General features: G+C 43.2%; 1 protein-coding gene across 4 annotated transcripts; it reads right to left on the reverse strand.

Annotated features, from left to right (window-relative positions):
• Positions 1–636: 636 nt before the first annotated feature.
• On the reverse strand, positions 637–21824 carry LOC124020013 (carnitine O-palmitoyltransferase 1, liver isoform-like). 4 transcript variants are annotated; one of them, XM_046335431.1, is made up of 19 exons: positions 21667–21824; positions 19294–19438; positions 18988–19130; positions 18689–18860; positions 18360–18464; positions 18061–18198; positions 17862–17939; positions 14773–14880; positions 14534–14621; positions 12989–13184; positions 12137–12325; positions 11703–11808; positions 11450–11566; positions 10880–11044; positions 10170–10301; positions 5830–5982; positions 5571–5684; positions 4538–4630; positions 637–1838 (listed from the first exon to the last, which is right to left on the reverse strand). In XM_046335431.1, exons 2-19 carry the CDS (start codon positions 19432–19434, stop codon positions 1752–1754), a joined length of 2325 nt encoding a protein of 774 aa, XP_046191387.1. In that variant the 5' UTR covers positions 19435–19438; positions 21667–21824; the 3' UTR covers positions 637–1751. The 4 variants fall into 4 exon arrangements, with proteins under 4 accessions (XP_046191387.1, XP_046191389.1, XP_046191386.1 ...); XM_046335433.1 differs by lacking the exons at positions 14534–14621; positions 21667–21824 and adding exons at positions 13914–13998; positions 20101–20259; XM_046335430.1 differs by lacking the exon at positions 21667–21824 and adding an exon at positions 20101–20259.
• Positions 21825–25289: the final 3465 nt, after the last annotated feature.

Below are 25289 nucleotides of genomic sequence, written 5' to 3' on the forward strand. Positions count from 1 at the left end.
CTCACTTCATCTACAACGGTGTGGTAAACAGCAAACTAAATGAGATATTTGTCATTGTGTCACCTTGGACTGGTTTAAGCCTGGATACATGAATGCACATTTAACATTGTTGTTAATAATGAATGTGTATATTCATATACACTTCTAAAGGCAGTTAGACAGTGTTTGTAATGACTTCAAAAGCTCTTGAGTAGAGCAGTAACAGTAGATATGAGTTGTGCTGCAGGGAGACTTCTGAGTTCAGCCTGTGGCTACGTATCATCAGTCTTCAAAGTGGAAAGCCACAACAGGAAATATGTGTCAGGACCTTAGCAGTGTGGTAGTGCAGTGCTTTTCAGCTGTGGACTATGACAGGACTTGTACATCCACCCGTCAAGGCATACCTACCAGGCTTCTAGTAGATTAGTCTCGGGGTGAAGAGGACACAGGAGAAAGGCCGAAGTGAATGTACTGGTATTCCAATTAAAGAGATCCATCTTCTGGGTTAGAACGGCTATGGTAGTCGGGCTGACATCAAATCAAAGTGTATTGGTAGTGTACACAGTTCATCAGATTTAATAGCGGGTGCAGTGAATTGCTTGTGTTACTAGTTCCTGAAAGTGCAGCAAAAAAGTCAAACAAGTATACAACTATTAATCCACTGGCAACATACACTTTATTTTGGTATATATATATAAGCTGTTTTACATATTTATAACGAAACATGTAACGCTATCGCCTTAGCAACAAAGGAATCCCTTCTACAGCACACATTTACATTGCTGTACGATATTTCAAATACTTTTGAAATTCAAATGATCAAGTTTAAATATTTGTAATTATACTTTACATCTAACAAACAAAACGTGACGTGTAATGCCTCATGGTGCAGTTTGAAGGAAGTTGAAGGTAGTTCGGTGAGGCATTGCTAACTAGCATTAGCGCAATGACTGTAAGTCTATAGGTACAGCTAGCAGAGACATAAAAACGGTATCCATGAGTTCATGTTCCTCTGGGTAAGTAGAAAAAGGGCTTAATTGCCAAAAATGTAGCACTATCCCTTTAAGACTTTACCAACTGTATTTATACTGTAGTACAGAGGGCCAGTTTCCTGGACACAGATTTAGCATAGTCCTGGGCAGAAAAACTACTTGAAAGGAGAATATCCATATAAAGTGCTCTTTAGTCCAGGACTTATGTCCGGTTCTGGGCAACCGGGCCTTAAGTATGATCATTCAACTGTCTCTAATCAATACTATTGAAATGTGTCAGACTCTAAGGCTGTTACGGTGTCCATTTTAGAACAGCATCACCTGTCCATGGAAGTTGTAATAGAATGGATACTGTACCCCTGCCAACAGTCCTTTACTTGGTGGTACACAGAGCAACAGTTAAAACAACAACTGATATTAAAATGCAGAAACCAAAATGCTTTTGCGCAGCTTGCAGCTCAAAAGAACTGCACGCAAGACAGCGGGCGTACTGTAAGCGCTGACTGAAATGTTCACTTCACCTCTCCAACCCTCACTTCAACTACCACAGTGCATTAAGGCACCAGCACTTAGGACAACACATGGCAGCATGGGTCTGTGAGCTAGCATGCAATACACAACATAAAATGAAAAAAATAAACACCCTTATAATCATTCCTATACACTTATTTTGTTAATATTATGATCTTAAAACACATTCTAAAATCATAACACAGCATTTCGTCTGAGTAAGCCTATGGAAGAGTTCAAGTTGAGGTTTTCAGGTTGGGGGGGAGAAGATCACGCCAAGGCATTTGCATCCAGCTGAAATAAGGCCAAGATGTCGAGCATGGCCTGTTTGATGAGGTTTCCAAAACGATGAGAGTCCTATTGGACAGAGGGGAAACTAGTTAGAACAGACACGTTCTATAACAAGCTGATAGAATAACACTTTAGAATGGACACATTATATAACAAATTGATACAATAACACTTTAGAATGGACACATTCTATAACAAATTGATACAATAACACTTTAGAATGGACACGTTCTATAACAAGCTGATACAATAACACTTTAGAATGGACACATTATATAACAAATTGATACAATAACACTTTAGAATGGACACATTATATAACAAATTGATACAATAACACTTTAGAATGGACACATTATATAACAAGCTGATACAATAACACTTTAGAATGGACACGTTCTATAACAAGCTGATACAATAACACTTTAGAATGGACACGTTCTATAACAAATTGATACAATAACACTTTAGAATGGACACGTTCTATAACAAGCTGATACAATAACACTTTAGAATGGACACGTTCTATAACAAATTGATACAATAACACTTTAGAATGGACACGTTCTATAACAAGCTGATAGAATAACACTTTAGAATGGACACATTCTATAACAAGCTGATACAATAACACTTTAGAATGGACACGTTCTATAACAAGCTGATACAATAACACTTTAGAATGGACACGTTCTATAACAAATTGATACAATAACACTTTAGAATGGACACATTCTATAACAAGCTGATACAATAACACTTTAGAATGGACACGTTCTATAACAAGCTGATACAATAACACTTTAGAATGGACACGTTCTATAACAAGCTGATACAATAACACTTTAGAATGGACACGTTCTATAACAAATTGATACAATAACACTTTAGAATGGACACATTCTATAACAAGCTGATACAATAACACTTTAGAATGGACACATTATATAACAAATTGATACAATAACACTTTAGAATGGACACGTTCTATAACAAATTGATACAATAACACTTTAGAATGGACACATTATATAACAAATTGATACAATAACACTTTAGAATGGACACATTATATAACAAATTGATACAATAACACTTTAGAATGGACACATTATATAACAAATTGATACAATAACACTTTAGAATGGACACGTTCTATAACAAGCTGATACAATAACACTTTAGAATGGACACGTTCTATAACAAGCTGATACAATAACACTTTAGAATGGACACGTTCTATAACAAGCTGATACAATAACACTTTAGAATGGACACGTTCTATAACAAATTGATACAATAACACTTTAGAATGGACACATTATATAACAAATTGATACAATAACACTTTAGAATGGACACGTTCTATAACAAGCTGATACAATAACACTTTAGAATGGACACGTTCTATAACAAGTTGATACAATAACACTTTAGAATGGACACGTTCTATAACAAGCTGATACAATAACACTTTAGAATGGACACATTCTATAACAAGCTGATACAATAACACTTTAGAATGGACACGTTCTATAACAAATTGATACAATAACACTTTAGAATGGACACGTTCTATAACAAGCTGATACAATAACACTTTAGAATGGACACGTTCTATAACAAGCTGATACAATAACACTTTAGAATGGACACGTTCTATAACAAATTGATACAATAACACTTTAGAATGGACACGTTCTATAACAAGCTGATTGATACAATAACACTTTAGAATGGACACGTTCTATAACAAGCTGATACAATAACACTTTAGAATGGACACGTTCTATAACAAGCTGATACAATAACACTTTAGAATGGACACATTCTATAACAAGCTGATACAATAACACTTTAGAATGGACACGTTCTATAACAAATTGATACAATAACACTTTAGAATGGACACGTTCTATAACAAGCTGATACAATAACACTTTAGAATGGACACGTTCTATAACAAGCTGATACAATAACACTTTAGAATGGACACGTTCTATAACAAATTGATACAATAACACTTTAGAATGGACACGTTCTATAACAAGCTGATACAATAACACTTTAGAATGGACACATTATATAACACATTGATACAATAACACTTTAGAATGGACACGTTCTATAACAAGTTGATACAATAACACTTTAGAATGGACACGTTCTATAACAAGCTGATACAATAACACTTTAGAATGGACACGTTCTATAACAAGCTGATAGAATAACACTTTAGAATGGACACGTTCTATAACAAGTTGATACAATAACACTTTAGAATGGACACGTTCTATAACAAGCTGATACAATAACACTTTAGAATGGACACGTTCTATAACAAGTTGATACAATAACACTTTAGAATGGACACGTTCTATAACAAGCTGATACAATAACACTTTAGAATGGACACGTTCTATAACAAGCTGATACAATAACACTTTAGAATGGACACGTTCTATAACAAGCTGATACAATAACACTTTAGAATGGACACGTTCTATAACAAGCTGATACAATAACACTTTAGAATGGACACATTCTATAACAAACTGATAGAATAACACTTTAGAATGGACACATTCTAAGGCAAACTGATGCAAAATAACCTATATGGATATGCAGTTGGAATCAATAGTGGCTGGTCTGCCATGAAATTCAGGTCTGTATGTTACCCAGGCGATAGCGATGTCTTTGTTTCAAGTGAGGACAGCTGATTGAAAGCAACATTCGAGATAGGCCATGTGGATCAGCCAACTCACCGTCTCAGGACTCGAGTGCTTGCTGGAGATGTGGAAGTTAATGAGGTTTTCTCCCAAGATGATGTAGGACACACCATATCCATCATCTGCCACCTGACACACAAAGAGAGAAAACACAATCAGCGTGTGGAAAAGGATTACACTGCAGCACAGAGATAATCACACTATATCCTACTGGATTTTCAATTGCTAAAATTAGAGAAACTTGGGCCCTTTAAGAAAAAAAAGAAAGAAAAAATTGTTATACAGGCTTTCCCCCACTATTTCGCAGATTTTACAGAGTTACAATTGGAATGAATTAGGCCCCTAATCTATGGATTTCACATGACTGGGAATACAGATATGCATCTGTTGGTCAAGATGCCTTAAAAAACATGGTTGTGGTTTGATAAGAAGAATGCCCCTTACCCTACAGGTGTGATGACTACCTCTGAGGGTTTAGAGCTTGAGGTAGTCACCTCATACAGGTACTTGGGAGAATGGCTAGACGGTACACTGTCCTTCTCTCAGCACATATCCAAGCTGCAGGCTCAAGTTAAAACTAGACTTGGATTCCTCTATCGTAAATCACTCCTTATTTATAAAACCCTCTTAGATCTCACTCCCCTGAGATATCTACTGTAGCCCTCATCTTCCACATACAACACCCGTTCTGCCAGTCACATTCTGTTAAACGCCCCCAAAGCACACACATCCCTGGGTCGCTCCTCTTTTCAGTTCGCTGCAGTTAGAACGAGCAGCAACAAACACTCAAACTGGACAGTTTTATCTCAATCTCTTCATTCAAAGACTCAATCATGGACACTCTTACTGACAGTTGTGGCTGCTTTGCGTAATGTATTGCGTAATGTATTGCGTAGAATTTTTGAGCACCAGGATGAAGAACACAGACAATAAGATTGTGCGATTATGTTTTAAGGCAGGCATATCACTCCCGAATCTGGTCTGAAAACATCTGACAATCTTTAATGCTACTTTAAAGCCTAATTGATTGTGAGTAGAGGGCCCTTTTGAGGTCAGGCAGGAAACTCACCGGACCAAAGCCTCCCCCACTGGACACATACTCTGGGTGTCTGGCCAGGTCAAACAACTCCACCTGCTGGAGGGGAGTCTGACTGGTGGACAGCCTCCAGGGCTCCGACAGCACCTAGGGGAGAGGACACACACACGCTTTAACATACAAACCTCTCAAAGGAAAACTAACTATAGAAAAACCAAAAAACACACAAAGACCTCCATTCCCACTTTAAAGACGAATAGTAACATCCACAAGTCAAAATACTGCATGTGACCTCTTTGAGGAAGGCCGAGTCCTCCCCCAGGTACTTGGAGACCACGTAGAGACAGAAGAGGTGGCGGTCGATGCCCTCTCCAGTCATGGCCAGCCGGTAGAGCTGCTGGTGTCTCGTCGCAGCTTCCTTCAACAGTTTCAGTCGCAGCTCTCTCTACAGAGAAGACAAGGAAGGGCAGGAGGAGACCAAATGAAAAGGAACAGACCTATTCAGTTACACAACTGAATGCATTCAACCAAAATGTGTCTGAAACAAAGGGGTAAAAGGGGTACTAAGTAAAAGGTGGAATCTGTCTCTTTTGGCAAAACACATCCAGATTTCACAATCTTAACCATTTCTCCCATGAGCAAAGATATATAAGATACACTCGCCAGCCCCCCTGCCCCTGGACTCTGATCACTTGGCTACATAGCTGATGCACGCTGGACTGTCCATTAATCACGGTACTCGTTTCTGCTTGTTTGTTTTATCTGTCGGCCCCGTTGCCTAGTCAATGCCATTTTACCTGCAGTTGTTATGCTAGCCGATTAGCTGTTGTCTCACCCACTGTTTTAGCTAGCTTTCCCAATTCAACACCTGTGATTACTGTATGCCTCGCTGTATGTCTCTCTCAAATATCAATATGCCTTGTATACTGTTGCTCAGGTTAGTTATCATTGTTTTAGTTCACTATGGAGCTCCTAGCCCCACTCCTCATACCCCTGATACCTCCTTTGTCCCTCCTCCAACATATGCGGTGACCTCACCCATTACCACCAGCATGTCCAGAGATAAAACCTCTCTCATCATCACCCAGTGCCTGGGCTTACCTCCGCCATACCCGCACCCCACCATACCCCTGTCTGCGCATTATGCCCTGAATATATTCTACCATGCCCAGAAACCTGCTCCTCTAATTCTCTGTCCCCAACGCTCTAGGCGACCAGTTTTGATAGCCCTTAGCCGCACCCTCATACTACTCCTTCTCTGTTCCGCGGGTGATGTGGAGGTAAACCCTGGCCCTGCATGTCCCCAGGCACCCTCATTTGTTGACTTCTGTGATCGAAAAAGCCTTGGTTTCATGCATGTCAACATCAGAAGCCTCCTCCCTAAGTTTGTTTTACTCACTGCTTTAGCACACTCTACTAACCCTGATGTCCTTGCTGTGTCTGAATCCTGGCTCAGGAAGGCCACCAAAAATTCAGAGATTTCCATACCCAACTATAACATCTTCCGTCAAGATAGAACTGCTTAAGGGGGAGGAGTTGCAGTCTAGTGCAGAGATAGCCTGCAAAGTAATGCAATACTTTCCAGGTCCATACCCAAACAGTTCGAACTACTAATTCTGAAAATTACTCTCTCCAGAAATAAGTCTCTCACTGTTGCCGCCTGCTACCGACCCCCCTCAGCTCCCAGCTGTGCCCTGGACACCATTTGTGAATTGATTGCCCCCCATCTAGCTTCAGAGTTTGTTCTGCTAGGTGACCTAAACTGGGATATGCTTAACACCCCGGCAGTCCTACAATCTAAGCTAGATGCCCTCAATCTCACACAAATCATCAAAGAACCCACCAGGTACAACCCTAACTCTGTAAGCAAGGGCACCCTCATAGACGTCATCCTGACCAACTGGCCCTCCAAATACACCTCCGCTGTCTTCAACCAGGATCTCAGCGACCACTGCCTCATTGCCTGTATCCGCTACGGTGCCGCAGTCAAACGACCACCCTCATCACTGTCAAACGCTCCCTAAAACACTTCTGTGAGCAGGCCTTTCTAATCGACCTGGCCCGGGTATCCTGGAAGGACATTGACCTCATCCCGTCAGTTGAGGATGCCTGGTCATTCTTTAAGAGTAACTTCCTCACCATTTTAGATAAGCATGCTCCGTTCAAAAAATGCAGAACTAAGAACAGATACAGCCCTTGGTTCACTCCAGAGCTGACTGCCCTCGACCAGCACAAAAACATCCTGTGGCGGACTGCAATAGCATCGAACAGTCCCCGCGGTATGCAACTGTTCAGGGAAGTCAGGAACCAATACACGCAGTCAGTCAGGAAAGCTAAGGCCAGCTTCTTCAGGCAGAAGTTTGCATCCTGTAGCTCCAACTCCAAAAAGTTCTGGGACACCGTGAAGTCCATGGAGAACAAGAGCACCTCCTCCCAACTGCCCACTGCACTGAGGCTAGGGAACACGGTCACCACCGACAAATCCATGATTATCGAAAACTTCAACAAGCATTTCTCAACGGCTGGCCATGCCTTCCGCCTGGCTACTCCTACCTCGGCCAACAGCCCCGGCCCCCCCGCAGCTCCTCGCCCAAGCCTCTCCAGGTTCTCCTTTACCCAAATCCAGATAGCAGATGTTCTAAAAGAGCTGCAAAACATGGACCCATATAAATCAGCTGGGCTTGACAATCTGGACCCTCTATTTCTGAAACTAACCGCCGCCATTGTCGCAACCCCTATTTACCAGCCTGTTCAACCTCTCATATCGTCTGAGATCCCCAAGGACTGGAAAGCTGCCGCAGTCATCCCCCTCTTCAAAGGGGGTGACACCCTGGACCCAAACTGTTACAGACCTATATCCATCCTGCCCTGCCCATCTAAGGTCTTCGAAAGCCAAGTCAACAAACAGGTGACTGACCATCTCGAATCCCACCGTACCTTCTCCGCTATGCAATCCGGTTTCTGAGCCGTCACGGGTGCACCTCAGCCACACTCAAGGTACTAAACGACATCATAACCGCCATCGATAAAAGACAGTACTGTGCAGCCGTCTTCATCGACCTTGCCAAGGCATTCGACTCCGTCAATCACCATATTCTTATCGGCAGACTCAGTAGCCTCGGTTTTTCGGATGACTGCCTTGCCTGGTTCACCAATTACTTTGCAGACAGAGTTCAGTGTGTCAAATCGGAGAGCATGTTGTCCGGTCCTCTGGCAGTCTCTATGGGGGTGCCACAGGGTTCAATTCTCGGGCCGACCCTTTTCTCTGTATATATCAATGATGTTGCTCTTGCTGCGGGCGATTCCCTGATCCACCATTACGCAAACGACACCATTGTATACACTTTCGGCCCGTCATTGGACACTGTGCTATCTAACCTCCAATCGAGCTTCAATGCCATACAACACTCCTTCCGTGGCCTCCAACTGCTCTTAAACGCTAGTAAAACCAAATGCATGCTTTTCAACCGATCGCTGCCTGCACCCGCATGCCCGACTAGCATCACCACACTGGATGGCTCCGACCTTGAATATGTGGACACCTATAAGTACCTAGGTGTCTGGCTAGACTGCAAACTCTCCTTCCAGACCCATATAAAACATCTCCAATCGAAAATCAAATCAAGAGTCGGCTTTCTATTCCGCAACAAAGCCTCCTTCACTCACGCTGCCAAGCTTACCCTAGTAAAACTGACTATCCTACCGATCCTCGACTTCGGCGATGTCATCTACAAAATTGCTTCAAACACTCTACTCAGCAAACTGGATGCAGTTTATCACAGTGCCATCCGTTTTGTCACTAAAGCACCTTATACTACCCACCATTGCGACTTGTATGCTCTAGTCGGCTGGCCCTCGCTACATATTCGTCGCCAGACCCACTGGCTTCAGGTCATCTACAAGGCCATGCTAGGCAAAGCTCCGCCTTATCTCAGCTCACTGGTCACGATGGCAACACCCATCCGTAGCACGCGCTCCAGCAGGTGTATCTCATTGATCATCCCTAAAGCCAACACCTCATTCGGCCGCCTTTCGTTCCAGTACTCTGCTGCCTGTGACTGGAACGAATTGCAAAAATCGCTGAAGTTGGAGACTTTTATCTCCCTCACCAACTTCAAACATCAGCTAGCTGAGCAGCTAACCGATCGCTGCAGCTGTACATAATCTATTGGTAAATAGCACACCCATTTTCACCTACCTCATCCCCACAGTTTTTATTTATTTACTTTTCTGCTCTTTTGCACACCAATATCTCTACCTGTACATGATCATTTATCACTCCAGTGTTAATCTGCAATATTGTAATTATTCGCCTACCTCCTCATGCCTTTTGAGCACATTGTATATAGACTCCCCTTTTTTTCTCTGTGTTATTGACTTGTTAATTGTTTACTCCATGTGTAACTCTGTGTTGTCTGTTCACACTGCTATGCTTTATCTTGGCCAGGTCGCAGTTGCAAATGAGAACCTGTTCTCAACTAGCCTACCTGGTTAAATAAAGGTGAAAATATATATATATATATGCATAGATTTTTTTTTATGCCAAAAAATATATTTCATGAGGACTGACACAACTTTTCAGTTCCTGTAACGCTCACGGATCCACCATCACAGTTGAACCAAGATGCTTACCGGGTTGTCTTCCACCATGGAGCGGGCGAAGGCACAGGTCTCCACGGTGCAGGAACGCACCGTCTCTGTGCGACCCTCTCGGAACATGCGTGTCATGGATGCCTCGTACGTTAGACAGAACCTCCCCTTGTCCTGGAAGACAAATGCTATTTAATCAAATTTAATAAAACATTTATCCACTCAGGGGTGAATAAGGAAAGTCAGGTCACATTATTTTACGAGTAAAGACTCAGTTAACAGTCCTGTAATGTGGTTATAACATTATAACTAGAGTAAAGACTCAGTTAACAGTCCTGTAATGTGGTTATAACATATAACTAGAGTAAAGACTCTAGTAACAGTCCTGTAATGTGGTTATAACATATTATAACTAGAGTAAAGACTCAGTTTTTCTTGCTGGCACAATTGAGTCTTGTCATGTTTGGTTAATAAATAATAAATGTTTGTTATAGCTATAGTCCTTGTTAAGGAGGATTTTTATCTCATCAAACTACAGATTGTTGACAGCTACTTACAGCATCATCTCTTAACACTGGTATTCATTCACACGTCCTAAAGAAGCTACATTCCCAAACTGGGTTTTATTATATCAATCCTACCCTCCCTCCTTCCTTCCAATTGCCTAGTTGGCTAATCAGCCAACGGACTAATCCAATCAGCTGATCCTCTTTACTGTTGCCAGTCAACAGGGGCAGAGATAAGGACCCTACCCTGAAGTGAGCCAGCTGCAGGGCGATCTGGATGAAGGCATCGGGGCTGGTGCGACACTTTTTGATCAGGCCCTTCCCGAAGCAATTGAAGGGGATGATGTGGGAGTCGACGTCGTCTGCCAGGGCCTTGGCCACCATCAGAGAGCTGGCGATGGCCGTCTGACACTGAGGCACCGCACACGGGGAACAAAGACACTGAGAATCAGCCCATTTCACTTGGGGTCTCTGATGCATTTGATCAAAGAGCCTCAGTTCTTGATTTCATTTGAAGATTTGAGATGAGACAGTTGAAGGGGGGGGTTCTCAGAAAGATTAGAGCTCAGGTGGCTTAAAGATGTGAAATGTGAAGGTATTTCTACTGTCTAATCTATTATCACACTTGTACCAAACAGACAGGATCACTGGGGATTAGATTTGATCATTACAACAATCAAACAGAATGGAAAGGCCTGTGTGTGCATTACTGATGTGCATTAATTGATGACAATTCTGAAAACAATAAATCACGTTTGAAAACGGGAACATCCCTACAACATTGTAGTTTAACCCAAACCCCCTGTGGTAGGCTACCTCAGCTGGGATGTTCCACTGCAGCCTCTGAGGGCCTGGGAGGGACGGGTGGGGGTTTCCTTTGCAGTGGCCTTCCTCTGTGTAACCCAGCTTCACAGGGTCCATCGACAGCACATGCTGCAATTGGACAATAACATCATTTGGAGACATGCACCATTTGTTCTGCCAGCTAGCGATTCCTGATAACCTACACAGACACACTGTAAACATGAACACAACTAAAGTAGCAGAAGGGCTCTACTCTGCCAGCTACCTCCCAGAGGTGCCCTATGATTGGGGCATCTGCCCAGCTGTGCTCTGCGTTCAGACCCATGGTCCCGTTCCTGAACACGATGAGGTTGAAGGACTTGTCAAACCACCTACAGAAAAAAAGACAAACATAAACCAGTGCTTGAGGATGGAGTAAGATACAAACTCTTAGTATTTCATTATAGAATATTTATTCATTATACAAGCATTTAAAAGTGATTTAATTCACAAAACATTCATGAAAATGTCTAAACAATTTATAAACATTCAGTAACATTCATAAGTAGTTATAACAGCTTATTCTTGAACATGTTTGTAAAGGGTCATCTGTAGAATAACTGAGGTCTCAGGTAGATTATAAAAATAACATTTCATTTGTAGAGCGCATTTCTCACACTCCCTGTGCATAACATGAAGGATTGGTGCCCTCGGTCTCACCTGTCGTAACATTTGCCGTGCAGCAGGGACTTGGCGTAGCTGTCCAGGGATCGGACAGGATCGTCAGCCTTGTAACGCTGCTCTGTGTCGTCCAGGGTCACAAAGAAGGCAGCCTTCTCCACAGTGTCCAGGGCCTGCTGGTTCCTGCCCTGTCTCAGGTAGGCCTCGCGGGCCTCCGCCCAGGGCACCCTGCCAGGCGGGGTGAACATACCATTGAGGAAACTGTTTGATCAAATCATTTATTACTGACAGTGGATTTTCACACCACCTTCAATAGTTGGGTTTATCCAATTCGGGGTCTGTTTGGGGGTTGGGATTGACGTGTGGTATGGGGGGGGGGGGGCGTGTGGTATGGGGGGGCGTGGGGTATGGGGGCGTGTGGTATGGGGGGGGGGGGGGGGTATGGGGGGGCGTGTGGGGGGGGGCGTATGGGGGGGGGCATGGGGGGGTGGGGTATGGGTGGGCGTGGGGTATGGGGGCGTGAGTTATGGGGGCGTGGGGCATGGGGCATGGGGGCGTGTGGTATGGGGGGAAGATTGTGTTTACATTTCTGTGAAATCCTCATGTCTTACTCATTGTTGGATCCAAATGTACTATATTGAATATTATATGAATACTATAATTTTAAAAAATGGCCAATTCGGGTGCAATCATTTAAGTTAATTTCTCAGAAACGATTTCAAAACAATCTGAGATGGTGTGTGTTTGTTAAGGTGTCTCTCAGTTGGTTGAGCATGGCTCTGGTAACAGGCACTTCCATTCCAGCTGGGCTACCCGTAGGAAAACGGACACGTCGCGTTAGATAAAAGCCTCTGCTAAATGGCACACATTACATGTGTAGCGTTAGCTTACCTGTCCCCAGCAGTGAGGGCGGCCAGGCACTCCTCCCCCGGCTGGGGTTCAGAGGGGTCAGCCAGGATACGCTCCATCTGTTGCTCTACGGCCCTGGGCGACAGCACCTTACCGTCGTAGAACATGGGCACCTTGAAGTAGCGCCCCCGGTGGTACACCACGATGTGCCTGCTGTCCTGCATATGCTGGATGGTGTCTGGACAAGCACAAAGAGAGGGACAACTTTGTGTAACTTCCAACTAAAACCTAAACAAGAATATGATTATGGCTTAAAAAGATAAACTACTCACACAATGTGGACCTACTGAATAATTAGCACAACAAACAGGTGGAAACTGCAGTACTACAACATGTGTAAAAAGGGGTTTTCTAGCAACTAAGACAGAGTATCAAGCAGATACCTTGGAGAGACTAAATGTGCTTTGAACTGTTGTTTCAAGTGAAAGACTTGTGAGAGTGGCTCTAAAGCACAAACTATGGTTGATGTCATTTCCAAGCAGCAGTCAGAACTGCAGTGGGATTCTTTGGCATGAAACAAAAGTTTTTAAAAAACAAACACAATGAAGAGGATTGCAATGAATCGTGGGAGTCTACGGAGGGGGGGGTCTAATTCAGTACACTTTGTAGCCTCGGTCACAAAAAAAAATAGCCGGTTTTATTCCAGGGCCTAAACATCCAATCTGTTATGTCAACTTGGCATTGAGAAAACAGCTCCATCCTGCGATGCCAGTTGGCCTGTATGAAAGTGCACATTGCCTGGAAATATTTGTGCAAAGTCTGTGTACATTTAATGTTCACGTTGCTAAATAGTACAATGATCAAATCATCTGTTCGATGTGCAATTGGTTCCACCAATTTGGTTGGTTGTTAGAACTGCTTTAGTCTGTGTGATTGAGAGACTGGGGAGGAAGAAGTGGCCATCTACCTGTATCTACGCCTGGGATACGACTGGTGTTGAACATACGCTCATATTGCGCTGAGCACATTGGAATGGTATTTTGAAGCATGAGCTGAAAGGCAAAAAGAAAAAAATATGAAAAATGACCAAAGCACGAAAGCCTGCTCTCCTAGAAACTGACGGGAGGGGAGCTACAGGGGTGGGGGGTGGTGGAGGAACCAGAACGGCTCACGGGACAATTTCTCCCACGGAAGAGAAGACAGACAGATGGGTGGGGATTTTTAAAAAATACAAAAAATTGAAGGGCATGATTGGAGGGGATGGGGAAGGGTTTGAGATAGCTGATCCTATTTCACCAGCATGTTACAAACTTGAGAAATATGGTTGTCTGGGTCAAAATAAACTATATTTCTGGACAAAAACACTAGGTGTAAAAACAGTAATTCCAGTAAGGACTTACAATCACTTACAGTGTCAGACAGTACCTAACAGTTATGAATGCAGAGGCCAAATGGGTGACACACGAGTTTGTTTTTATGGAACATGCTGGTGAAACAGGAATTCCATGGGGACAGGAATGGGTGGGAGGGATAAGGGGTGAGCTGGATCCAAAGTTGGTCTGTGACAATAACGCTCCCTCCTCTTACCCCGTTCCAGGCCTGGGAGGCGGGACGTATTGAACAAGCGCTCCCATTGGGCGGAGCAAAGAGGAACTCTTTTATCCAGTGCAAAGAGCTGCACCAGAGAAAACATCCCGTCCGCAAGTGTGAAACAGAAACAACCATATTTATGTCATTTGGTATTAAATACAGAGGGAAGAGGAACACACATTATGGTCATAAAGCAAATAGATAAGAAGCAGTGACCAAAAGTGAAGGCTATTTACCGGTTTGATCTGCGCTCGGTCCAGCATTCTCCTGTACAGCATGATGGCATGGATAGCATTGCCTGCCCGAGCAGCCTGCAGACTGGTGGGGAACACATACAGGAAGTCCTAAGAGAGAGGAGTGAGAATGGAGAAAAAGATGACAATCACTGAATGAATGAGAATTTTTTTTTTTACAATGTATAAAGAGAAATATTGCCAAGAGAATCTGATCAAATAGAGTCTGATGAAATTGCCAAATTGGTAAACAGCCATAAACATATAATATTAATAACAAACTGATCAAAGACAGTACAGTATGGAAACAGGCTAAAAGTGCTTCTCCAATAGAAATCCCTGATCAAACTTGTAGGCGATGTCATGGAGGCGATGGCTAGCTAAGATCATGAGTAGAAACAAGTACATCGGGTCTAACGGTCGTCTCGCGCCGAACTGAGCATTTGCAGGCTGTCCTCTCAAAAGTACTTCTTCCATATAAAACATGTCAAAAAAACACCACTCGCACATCTGAGCTGTCTCTGTTGCAGGTGCATGGTGACAGTTGAATAAGATGAGAAAAAAAGAAGAAACCTGCACACGGCTCTCGCTAGCGTCGCTAGCGTCGCGGCTCTCGCTAGCGTCGCTAGCGTCACGGCTCTCGCTAGCGTCGCTAGCGTCACGGCTCTCGCTAGCGTCGCTAGCGTCACGTCTCTCGCTAGCGTCGCTAGCGTCACGGCTCTCGCTAGCGTCGCTAGCGTCACGGCTCTCGCTAGCGTCACGGCTCTCGCTAGCGTCACGGCTCTCGCTAGCGTCACGGCTCTCGCTAGCGTCACGGCTCTCGCTAGCGTCGCTAGCATCACGGCTCTCGCTATGGCACAGAGTATATAAAACAATGCAAGATTCAAGACTATTGTACAGAATTCTTGCAACCAACAAAATGTTGAATATTTGGGGCATATAATCATCGCAGCTCTGCAGATTTTGTTGTGAGGATACAGAATCAATAGACCATTTGTTTTGGTATTGCCCTCAGGTAGCCTGTTTCTGGTCTCAGGTTCAGGAATGGCTGAAAAATCAGAACATTCATCTCAAATTTACCCTAGAAATAGCATTGTTGGGAGATCTGGAGAGACCAGGTCAGTCAATTACTAATCTTCAACTCGCAATCTGTGGATTCTATGCAGACGACACACAATTAATCTTCTCCTTTCCCCCTTCTGATGACCAGGTGGCGAATCGCATCTCTGCATGTCTGGCAGACATATCAGTGTGGATGACGGATCACCACCTCAAGCTGAACCTCGGCAAGACGGAGCTGCTCTTCCTCCCGGGGAAGGACTGCCCGTTCCATGATCACGCCATCACGGTTGACAACTCCATTGTGTCCTCCTCCCAAAGCGCTAAGAACCTTGGCGTGATCCTGTCGTTCTCAACCAACATCAAGGCGGTGGCCCGTTCCTGTAGGTTCATGCTCTACAACATCCGCAGAGTACGACCCTGCCTCACACAGGAAGCGGCGCAGGTCCTAATCCAGGCACTTGTCATCTCCCGTCTGGATTACTGCAACTCGCTGTTGGCTGGGATCCCTGCCTGTGCCATTAAACCCCTTCAACTCATCCAGAACGCCGCAGCCCGTCTGGTGTTCAACCTTCCCAAGTTCTCTCACGTCACCCTGCTCCTCCGTTCTCTCCACTGGCTTCCAGTTGAAGCTCGCATCCGCACCATGGTGCTTGCCTACAGAGCTGTGAGGGGAACAGCACCTCAGTACCTCCAGGCTCTGATCAGGCCCTACACCCAAACAAGGGCACTGCGTTCATCCACCTCTGGCCTGCTCGCCTCCCTACCACTGAGGAAGTACAGCTCCCGCTCAGCCCAGTCAAAACTGTTCGCTGCTCTGGCCCCCCAATGGTGGAACAAACTCCCTCACGACGCCAGGACAGCGGAGTCAATCACCACCTTCCGGAGACACCTGAAACCCCACCTCTTTAAGGAATACCTAGGATAGGATAAGTAATCCCTCTCACCCCCCCCTTAAGATTTAGATGCACTATTGTAAAGTGACTGTTCCACTCGATGTCATAAGGTGAATGCACCAATTTGTAAGTCGCTCTGGATAAGAGCGTCTGCTAAATGACTTAAATGTAAATGTAATTCTATTCGATTAGATAGACTCAAAGTGTGTTAGACATCACAACATAGTTGAAAGATATATGGTGCATAGAAATCTGAAGAGGGTGGCCAGCAGAGAGAGGTGGGATGGTCTGAGGGGAGCTGAGGGTTAAGATGAGGAACTGGAGACAAGTGGGAGTGGAGTTGCTGACTGGGGGATAGAATGACAGTCAAAGACTAAAGTAAAAAATGATATTGCCTGAGGCTGATGCCGCGCAGGTGCTTGTACACATGCATATACACACACGCATATACACACACGCATTCAAATGCACACTTGTGCACACACACACGTAAATATTGCCACACATGCACCGAAATGTATCCAGTTGGCCTTGCTGTTTAGATTACCGTTGTCCTTGATGTCTGTTGTTTTCCTTTGGTTTTCTCTCTTGTTCATTGTGTTGGTTTGGGCATTGGGGGACGGTGGCTTGGGAGGGTTTTAGGTGTGTGGAATTGTGGGAGAGGTTTTTTTCCAGAGGGGGGGGGTCTTGGTGGCCTGGTGGTTGGGGGCTTGGGCCGGTGACCGACAGGTCGCTGGTTCAAGATCAGTCAACGTGCCCTGGTGTCTCCTGTGAGTTGCTCTGGATGGGAGTCTTTTAGATGACTGAATGTAATGTAAATGTTACGCAGCTTCGCTGCAGGTAGATTGTATGTTTTCATGTTTTTTGACAAAAATTAAAATGTGTCAGTTTCACGAGGTTGGAGTAATAACATGTTCAACTACTTAAGACATTGGCTCCAATCTAGGTTGTGCCTTTACATTTCGAGAAAATAAATAACTTTTGAATAATTTTTCACTTCTCAAACCCCAGCCTAGTCTGTCTTTTCACAAGCATTCCCGGAAGTCTCGTGATGTTGCACCCCTGGGTTCAGTAAGTCTGTGATATTATTACATTCCTAGCAGCTTGATTATATATAATGCTAGTTCTGACTCGTACCATTGCATAGTAGTTGCTGTTCACCATGATTGGTCCACGGCCTCTTAGGTAGATGTACTCCTCCCACCAGTCACTGACCTGAGAACAGCAACACAAGCAGGAAGATGGACATGTCGGAATCATACGAAAAGCTATGGAAAATTAATGAAGCTATCTAAGAAAATCTGATGAAAACAATATTTAATTAAATGTGACTTACATAGTTCGTAGCCCACCAGGATTTGAGTTTCAGGTACCACTGAAGTTTAGGACCCAGGCCTTTCTCAAAATCCTTGGCAAGACCCTCCATCCTCGAGTACTGTTCGTCGTCCATGAGCGGATGGGCAGATTCAAGGTACTGGCAGAGGAAACATGTATGACAATCTAACATTGCACACCTTCAGGAGTTCTATAAAATAGCCACACTGTACCCCTCTAGTAAATGGTTTTAATTATTATTATTATATATATATTTTTAAAGATGGTTAAGTGGAGCTGTGTTTTGTTTCTGTCACTCACTCTATTGATGGTGTCTTTCACCGAGGGCAGAGGGAGCTGTGGTAACGATGTCTGGAAGCTGTACAACTGGGGATTCCGCCTCCCGGAGAAGATTTTCACCAGTACCTGCACTCACAATTATGGGCTGGTCTGTTAAAGGAGAAGTCTACCTTCAAATAAAAAGGATCATATATATATATTCTTTCCACCAGTCTTCTGTTTATTTGGTCTGGGGGAGATATTTCTGACATATGATCCTTCTAGGTATAATATTTCTGTAGCCTCCACCTCCACCCGGCATCGGTTTCCCACGAGGCAACAACTGACATGGCCGTTTGCAGTCGACTCACCAGCCAGATGCGTGTCCTCCATGACACGGTGCCGTGATGGGCATACATCCATCCATGCCAGGAGAGCAGCCACTTGAGTGCAGTTCGCATGGTGAAGAAAATAGCCACCCAGAGCCCTGTGCCAACTAGCACCCCGCCAACCACCTGTTGTTTCTCAAAGGACATGTAGCGACTGCAAGGAGAGAGGCAAAGCATCACTTACTGCCCATAAACATCAGGCAATTGTCATTTTATCTATGGTGATTCTATATTTTTCAAAGTTTAGTCAGCATCATTGGGATAGCGAGTTGAGACTTTACCTAACAGGCAGGTGAGCACCCACTTTGGTGAACAGTGCCAAGGAAGGGTCAGCCTGGACGTACTTTGCCCTCCCCATGTACAGCCCCACCACTAACATCAGGCCGGTGGGACTGCCAGGGTACACCCCGGTCATCACCCCATTCTGTGGAGGAAATTATATTCATCTGTTTAGACACATCAACGTCACTGTTGGTTGTATTTACGTGATCTGATGCTGTTGAATGTCTGTATAACTTGGTATTGGTTTGCCTGATGGAAAATTTCCCTTGAGACAAAGTTTGGATACAATTTAAGTGTTGGAGCACCTTGAAGCGGATAAACTTTTTCTTCCAGGAATGCAGGCCAGACAGGTAGATTTGTCTCAGGGCCTCGTGGCTCAACTGCAGATCAATGCCATCTGGAGAGACAGTGAACTGGAACGCCACAGCCTGATGAGCTTCTGCCATGACTCTGCCAGAGGTATTATACAGTCAAAAACACATGACAAAACATCACCAAAACATCATCACATGATAAAAACTGAACACAGGCAACTAGAATAAAAATGACCTTCCCTCGTAAGCTACTTAGGTAGAAAGGACCCACCCACTCTCATGAGCTACTTAGAAAGGACCTTCTCTCAAACAGATGTGACAAGTGGGTGAGAAACATTTGTTCCATTCAGTGAGCAAAAATCTAGTAACGTGATGGTGTGATAAAGCAGTGCTATTTGAGTTTGGCCAATGACAGATGCGCAGCACGACTGCATAAAACACAGCCTGAAACGCAACCAACCTGAATCATGGTCTCCAAGCAAGATATCAGCACAGATAGAAGGGGTTAGTTATAAATATCTTTGATGTCAGCTAACTAACGTTAATGCCGGATCAACTTTGTGAATTCCAAGGCAGAAAGATACTAGCCAGTTGCCTTGTTTGGTTAATATAGCTAGCTGTGACATTCATCCGTTAACTAACTGTCCGCTTATACTGCCATTAGCTAACTAGCTAGCAGCAAATTGTGGGAAACGCTGGCTAGTTAGCTACGTTGACGTTAGCTAGCTAGATAACGTTAGTCAGACAGCTAGCTAGCTAAATAGTTTGATAGCAGGCGAAATCAACAATCAAACTCACGTAGTATCTTCAAATAGCTCCTTTTCAAAATATGTTTTAGTTCAAAATCATTTCAGCAGCGATTTCAACGACACCCAGTAAGCTAGCTACTCCACGCTGGGCGGTGGGCTTTACGTCGGACGCTCTGGCACGTTCCAGGAGGCATATTCAAGGCTGACTGTCTAATCCCAAGGGGCCGCGGTTCCGGTCTAGAATCACGGTTTCGACTGCTCCTACAGGTTGGCTTCGGTACTGCAGTTTAACTGACACCCGTCCCAGAGAGCGAATTTCCATACACGATCACATAGTGAAGTCAGATTTGAAAATGTATAATAAAAGACACTATGGGCAGGAGCTCACCAGAGATGAGTACCAGCACCTCACATTTTCTACTGTTCGTCTTGTAAGAATGTTAACTCAAAAAGTATTGTGGAGCTCGTTGCACCTAAAGTTTGTACCAGAACCTATTTCAGTCCAAGTCAAGCACTGCACTTTTAGTCATCAGCTTTGTGAACAAAACATCAATTGAATTATTCAATAATTGTCACTGACGCAGATTTTTAAAAAGTATCACTCACCGCCAAAGATATTAAACATCCAATGTCTGCCATGTTTTTGGATGACATAGTCGCTGTTTGCGGCACAGCGGGTTGTCCAGTACCTGCCTATCCTTTCTTTGGATTGGTGGATACATCTCATTAGTGTAATTATTTTTTAAATATTTGATGAGGGTTGTTGAAAACAACTGCCTCTATTCAATTAAGAGACATGCTATGCTACCAGCCTCATGCCATTGTAACAGTACAGCTTTCCGCCACTCTCCTTGCCTCTACCTGGTCTCGAACCTGGGCTCTGCACACATCGAGAACAGCCACCCTCGACTCGTCGTTTACCCATCGGGCCAAAAAAAGCCACAAGGGGAACAACTACTTCAAGGTCTCAGAGCGAGTGAAGTCACCGATTGAAACGCTATTAGTGCACAACACCGCTAACTAGCTAGCCATTTCACATCGGTTACACTACGTTTAAACAATATGGCATGAGGGGGTGCGGTATATTGCCGATATACCAAGGCTAAAGGCTGTTCTTGCGCGCAACGCAGAGTGCCTGGATACAGCCCTTAGATTGGTATATTGGCAATGTTGTCCAAAATACATTTTGGAAGCAAATGTTGTTTTTTAACATTATTTAACGAGGCAAGTTATTGTTATTGTTATTAAGGATTTGTAACTAACGTTGTAGTCTGATACTAGCTACCAAAATCGATTTAAGTAAAGTTATTTTGCAAGCTATTTAAAAAATTAATCAAAACGCTAGTTTAATTCTGTATGGAGCCATAGCTAGCTAACGAGTATAATCATTTGAAAATAAATCATTCACCTGCTAAGACCAAGTAACAGACATACATCCCTTGATTTAATGATCACCCAGTTAGATCTGGAGTTTTAGTAGAACCACGACTGAAGGTAGAAAATAATTTATTTGGCTTTGACATTGGCCTTATTCTGTACCGCCCTTCGATTACTGTAAAATCCAAACAATTTACAATTGTCTGTACGAGTCACAGAGAGGGTAGTATAGACTTACTTTTGTAGGTATTAATTGAGGAACCAGGTGAGGAGGGACACAGTCTTGTCGTCCGTCAGGTCCTCTGTAGCCAGTTCCTGCACCCTCACGGACACCGTGTTGTGGTAGAGCTTGAAGAACCTGCCAAGGTGTTGGGATGCACTGCACCAGCGTCACTGTGGCCTCCAGCCTTGCCCATAGCATGCTGCAGCACTATCCACAGTTGATTGGCCAGGTCGTCCGACAGGCCGTACACCTTGACAAAGTACAGTGCATTTGGAAAGTATTAAGACCCCTTGACTTTTTCTACATTTTGTTACGTTACAGCTTTATTCTAAAATTGATTAAATTGTTTTTTTCCCCTCATCAATCTACACACACTACACCATAATGACAAAGCAAAAACAGGTTTTTACACATTTTAGCCCTAAGACACCCCTCCCGATGACTCCTACCAATGCACTTAGTACCTATAGTTGGGTCTCCGGTTAGGTTACTTTATACCAGCCACTCAGGTTCCCGATAGACTAATTAACCAGATGCTAAAAATCCTAAATTAATCAAGTCTATTTCAGAAACCTAGAGTAAAACGTATTTATTATGGATCCCCATTAGCTGCTGCCAAAGAAACAACTACTCTTCCTGGGGTCCAGCAACATTAAGGCAGTTTATTCAATTTTCACAACACACTGTGTGCCCTTAGGCCCCTACTCCACCACTACCACATAGCTACAGTACTAAATCCATGTGTATGAGTAGTGTGTGTGTCTGTGCCAATGTTTGTGTTTTTTAAAATCTAACATAACTGCTTGCATCAGTTACTTGATGTGGAATAGAGATCCCATGTAGTCATGGCTCAGTGTAGTACAGTGTGCCTCCCATAGTCTGTTCTGGACTTGCGGACTGTGAAGAGACCTCTTGTGGCATGGGTGTCTGATAGAGGTCAACCGATTATGATTTTTCAACGGCGATAAAGGTGCCGATTATTGGAGGACCAAAAAAAAGCAGATACCGATTAATCGGACAATTCTTTTGTTGTTTTAATAATGACAATTACAACAATACTGAATGAACACTTATTGTAACTTAATATAATACATCAATAAAATCAATTTAGCCACAAATAAATAATGAAACATGTTCAATTTGGTTTAAATAATGCAAAAACAAAGTTTTGCAGAAGAAAGTAAAAGTGCAATATGTGCCATGTAAGAAAGCTAACGTTTAAGTTCCTTGCTGAGAACATGAGAATATATGAAAGCTGGTGTTTCCTTTTAACATGAGTCTTCAATATTCCCAGGTAAAAAGTTTTAGGTTGTAGTTATTATAGGACTTATAGGACTATTTCTCTCTATACGATTTGTATTTCATATACCTTTGACTATTGTATGTTCTTATAGGCACTTTAGGCTCCTACCTGGGCTCTAACCAGGAACACATCGACAACAACCACGCTCGAAGCAGCGTTACCCATCGCTCCACAAAATCTGCGGCCCTTGCAGCGCAAGGGGAACAACTACTCAAAGTCTCAGTGCGAGTGACGTTTGAAATGCTATTAGCGCGCACCCCGCTAACTAGCTATCCATTTCACATCGGTTACACCAGTCTCATCTCGGGAGTTGATAGGCTTGAAGTCATAAACAGTGCAATGCTTGAAGCATTGTGAAGAGCTGCTGGCAAAACGCACAAAAGTACTGTTTGAATGAATGCTTACGAGCCTGCTGGTGCCTACCATCGCTCAGTCAGACTGCTCTATCAAATCATAGACTTAATTATAACATAATAACACACAGAAATACGAGCCTTAGGTCATTAATATGGTCGAATCCGGAAACTATCATCTCGAAAACAAAACGTTTATTCTTTCAGTGAAATACGGAACCGTTCCATATTTTATCTGACGGGTGGCATCCATAAGTCTAAATATTCCTGTTACATTGCACAACCTTCAATGTTATGTCATAATTACGTAAAATTCTGGAAAATTAGTTCGCAACGAGCCAGGCGGCCCAAACTGTTGCATATACCCTGACTCTGCGTGCAATGAACGTAAGAGAAGTGATTCAATTTCACCTGGTTAATATTGCCTGCTAACCTGGATTTATTTTAGCTAAATATGTAGGTTTAAAATATATACTTCTGTGTATTGATTTTAAGAAAGGCATTGATGTTTATGGTTAGGTACAGTCGTGCAACGATTGTGCTTTTTCCCCCGTAAATGCCCTTTTGTTAAATCATCCCCCATTTGGCGAAGTTGGCTGTCTTTGTTAGGAAGAAATAGTCTTCACACAGTTCGCAACGAGCCAGGTGGCCCAAACTGATGCATATACCCTGACTGTTGCAAGAGAAGTGACACATTTTCCCTAGTTAAAAGAAATTCATGTTAGCAGGCAATATTAACTAAATATGCAGGTTTAGAAATATATACTTGTGTAATGATTTTAACCTCTTACGTCCACCCGACACGCAGGCGTCCCATCTAGACATCTGGAAATGCAAATGCACTACGCTAAATGCTAATAGCAGTCGTTAAAACTCAAACGTTCATTAAAACACACATGCAGGGTGTTTCTTCTTCCAATTTGTTTCTTCTTATTTTCTTTAATCAATGTCAATTCCCTCTCAATGTTCATTCTTCATTGTGCTCTGTGTGTAAGTGAAAGTTAAACTTCTTTGTGTGTGTGTGTGTGTGGTTGTATGCAAGTGGGTCCTTCCTACCCATGCCCTCTGTCACTAAAATGCCTACTACTCTTGACAACACGATGTGGTTGGCTGATACTTAAAATACCTATCCAGAAAATAGAATGTGTACATTGCACAGTAATATGGCTATTGCTAATATTTTATATCACCACGGGTTTAGTGGAGGCTCCTCAGAGGGCCATCCTCCTCAGTGAATAAAAAAATAAAAAATAATAGTGAAACATTAAAAAAGTTATCCTTTTTACATAAAACTATACTGAATATATTCACGTCACTAAATAATTGATTAATACACACTGTTTTGCAATGAAGATCCGTCCTCCTCTGGGTACATTCACTTCAATACAAAACCTAGGAGGCTCATCATTTTCACCCCCTTCCATAGACTTACACAGTATTATGACAACTTCATGCGGATGTCCTCCAACCTATCAGAGCTCTTACTGCATGAACTGACATGCTATCCATCCAATCAAAAATGTCAGAGAATCTAGTACTGAAAGCATAAGCTACAGCTAGTTAGCACTACAATGCATAAAATGTGGTGAATAGTTGACTCAAAGAGAGAGAAAGACAATAGTTGAACAGTTTTGAACTCATTTATTTATTTAAAAATTAAGTAGAAGCGAGAGGAAGAGAGCTAGCTATATTTAGTTGTATTCTTTTCACTAAGCCAGCTAGCTAGTTTAGCCTACTCAAACAGAGAGGGATGATATGATAGCTAGCTGGCTATGGCTATCCAACACCGGAACCCTTCCAAGTCAAGGTAAGCTTTTGGTTTTATTAATTTATTGCCACCGGGGTCGCCAGTGTAACTGCTAAAGGCTATTCCATAGACAAATGTCTGTATAGAGATATGTGCTCCTCGCAGTACTGTTTACTCTTGGGATTTTACAAGACATAACACTCGCTATGGTATTGTAACTGTGGTGGTTATAGAC

The sequence above is a fragment of the Oncorhynchus gorbuscha genome, unplaced genomic scaffold (assembly GCF_021184085.1).
Source record: "Oncorhynchus gorbuscha isolate QuinsamMale2020 ecotype Even-year unplaced genomic scaffold, OgorEven_v1.0 Un_scaffold_748, whole genome shotgun sequence".
Taxonomy (NCBI): Eukaryota; Metazoa; Chordata; class Actinopteri; order Salmoniformes; family Salmonidae; genus Oncorhynchus; species Oncorhynchus gorbuscha.

Excerpts from the sequence above, each read along its gene's own strand:
- LOC124020013 (XM_046335431.1), bottom strand. The coding sequence starts at position 19,434 with ATGGCAGAAGCTCATCAGGCTGTGGCGTTCCAGTTCACTGTCTCTCCA. Across the intron at positions 17,940-18,060 it reads CCTGGTGGGCTACGAACTAT|GTCAGTGACTGGTGGGAGGA; the intron begins GTAAGTCACATT and ends TGCTGTTCTCAG. Across the intron at positions 13,185-14,533 it reads CCTCCCAGGCCTGGAACGGG|ACACCATCCAGCATATGCAG; the intron begins GTAAGAGGAGGG and ends GTGCTTGTCCAG.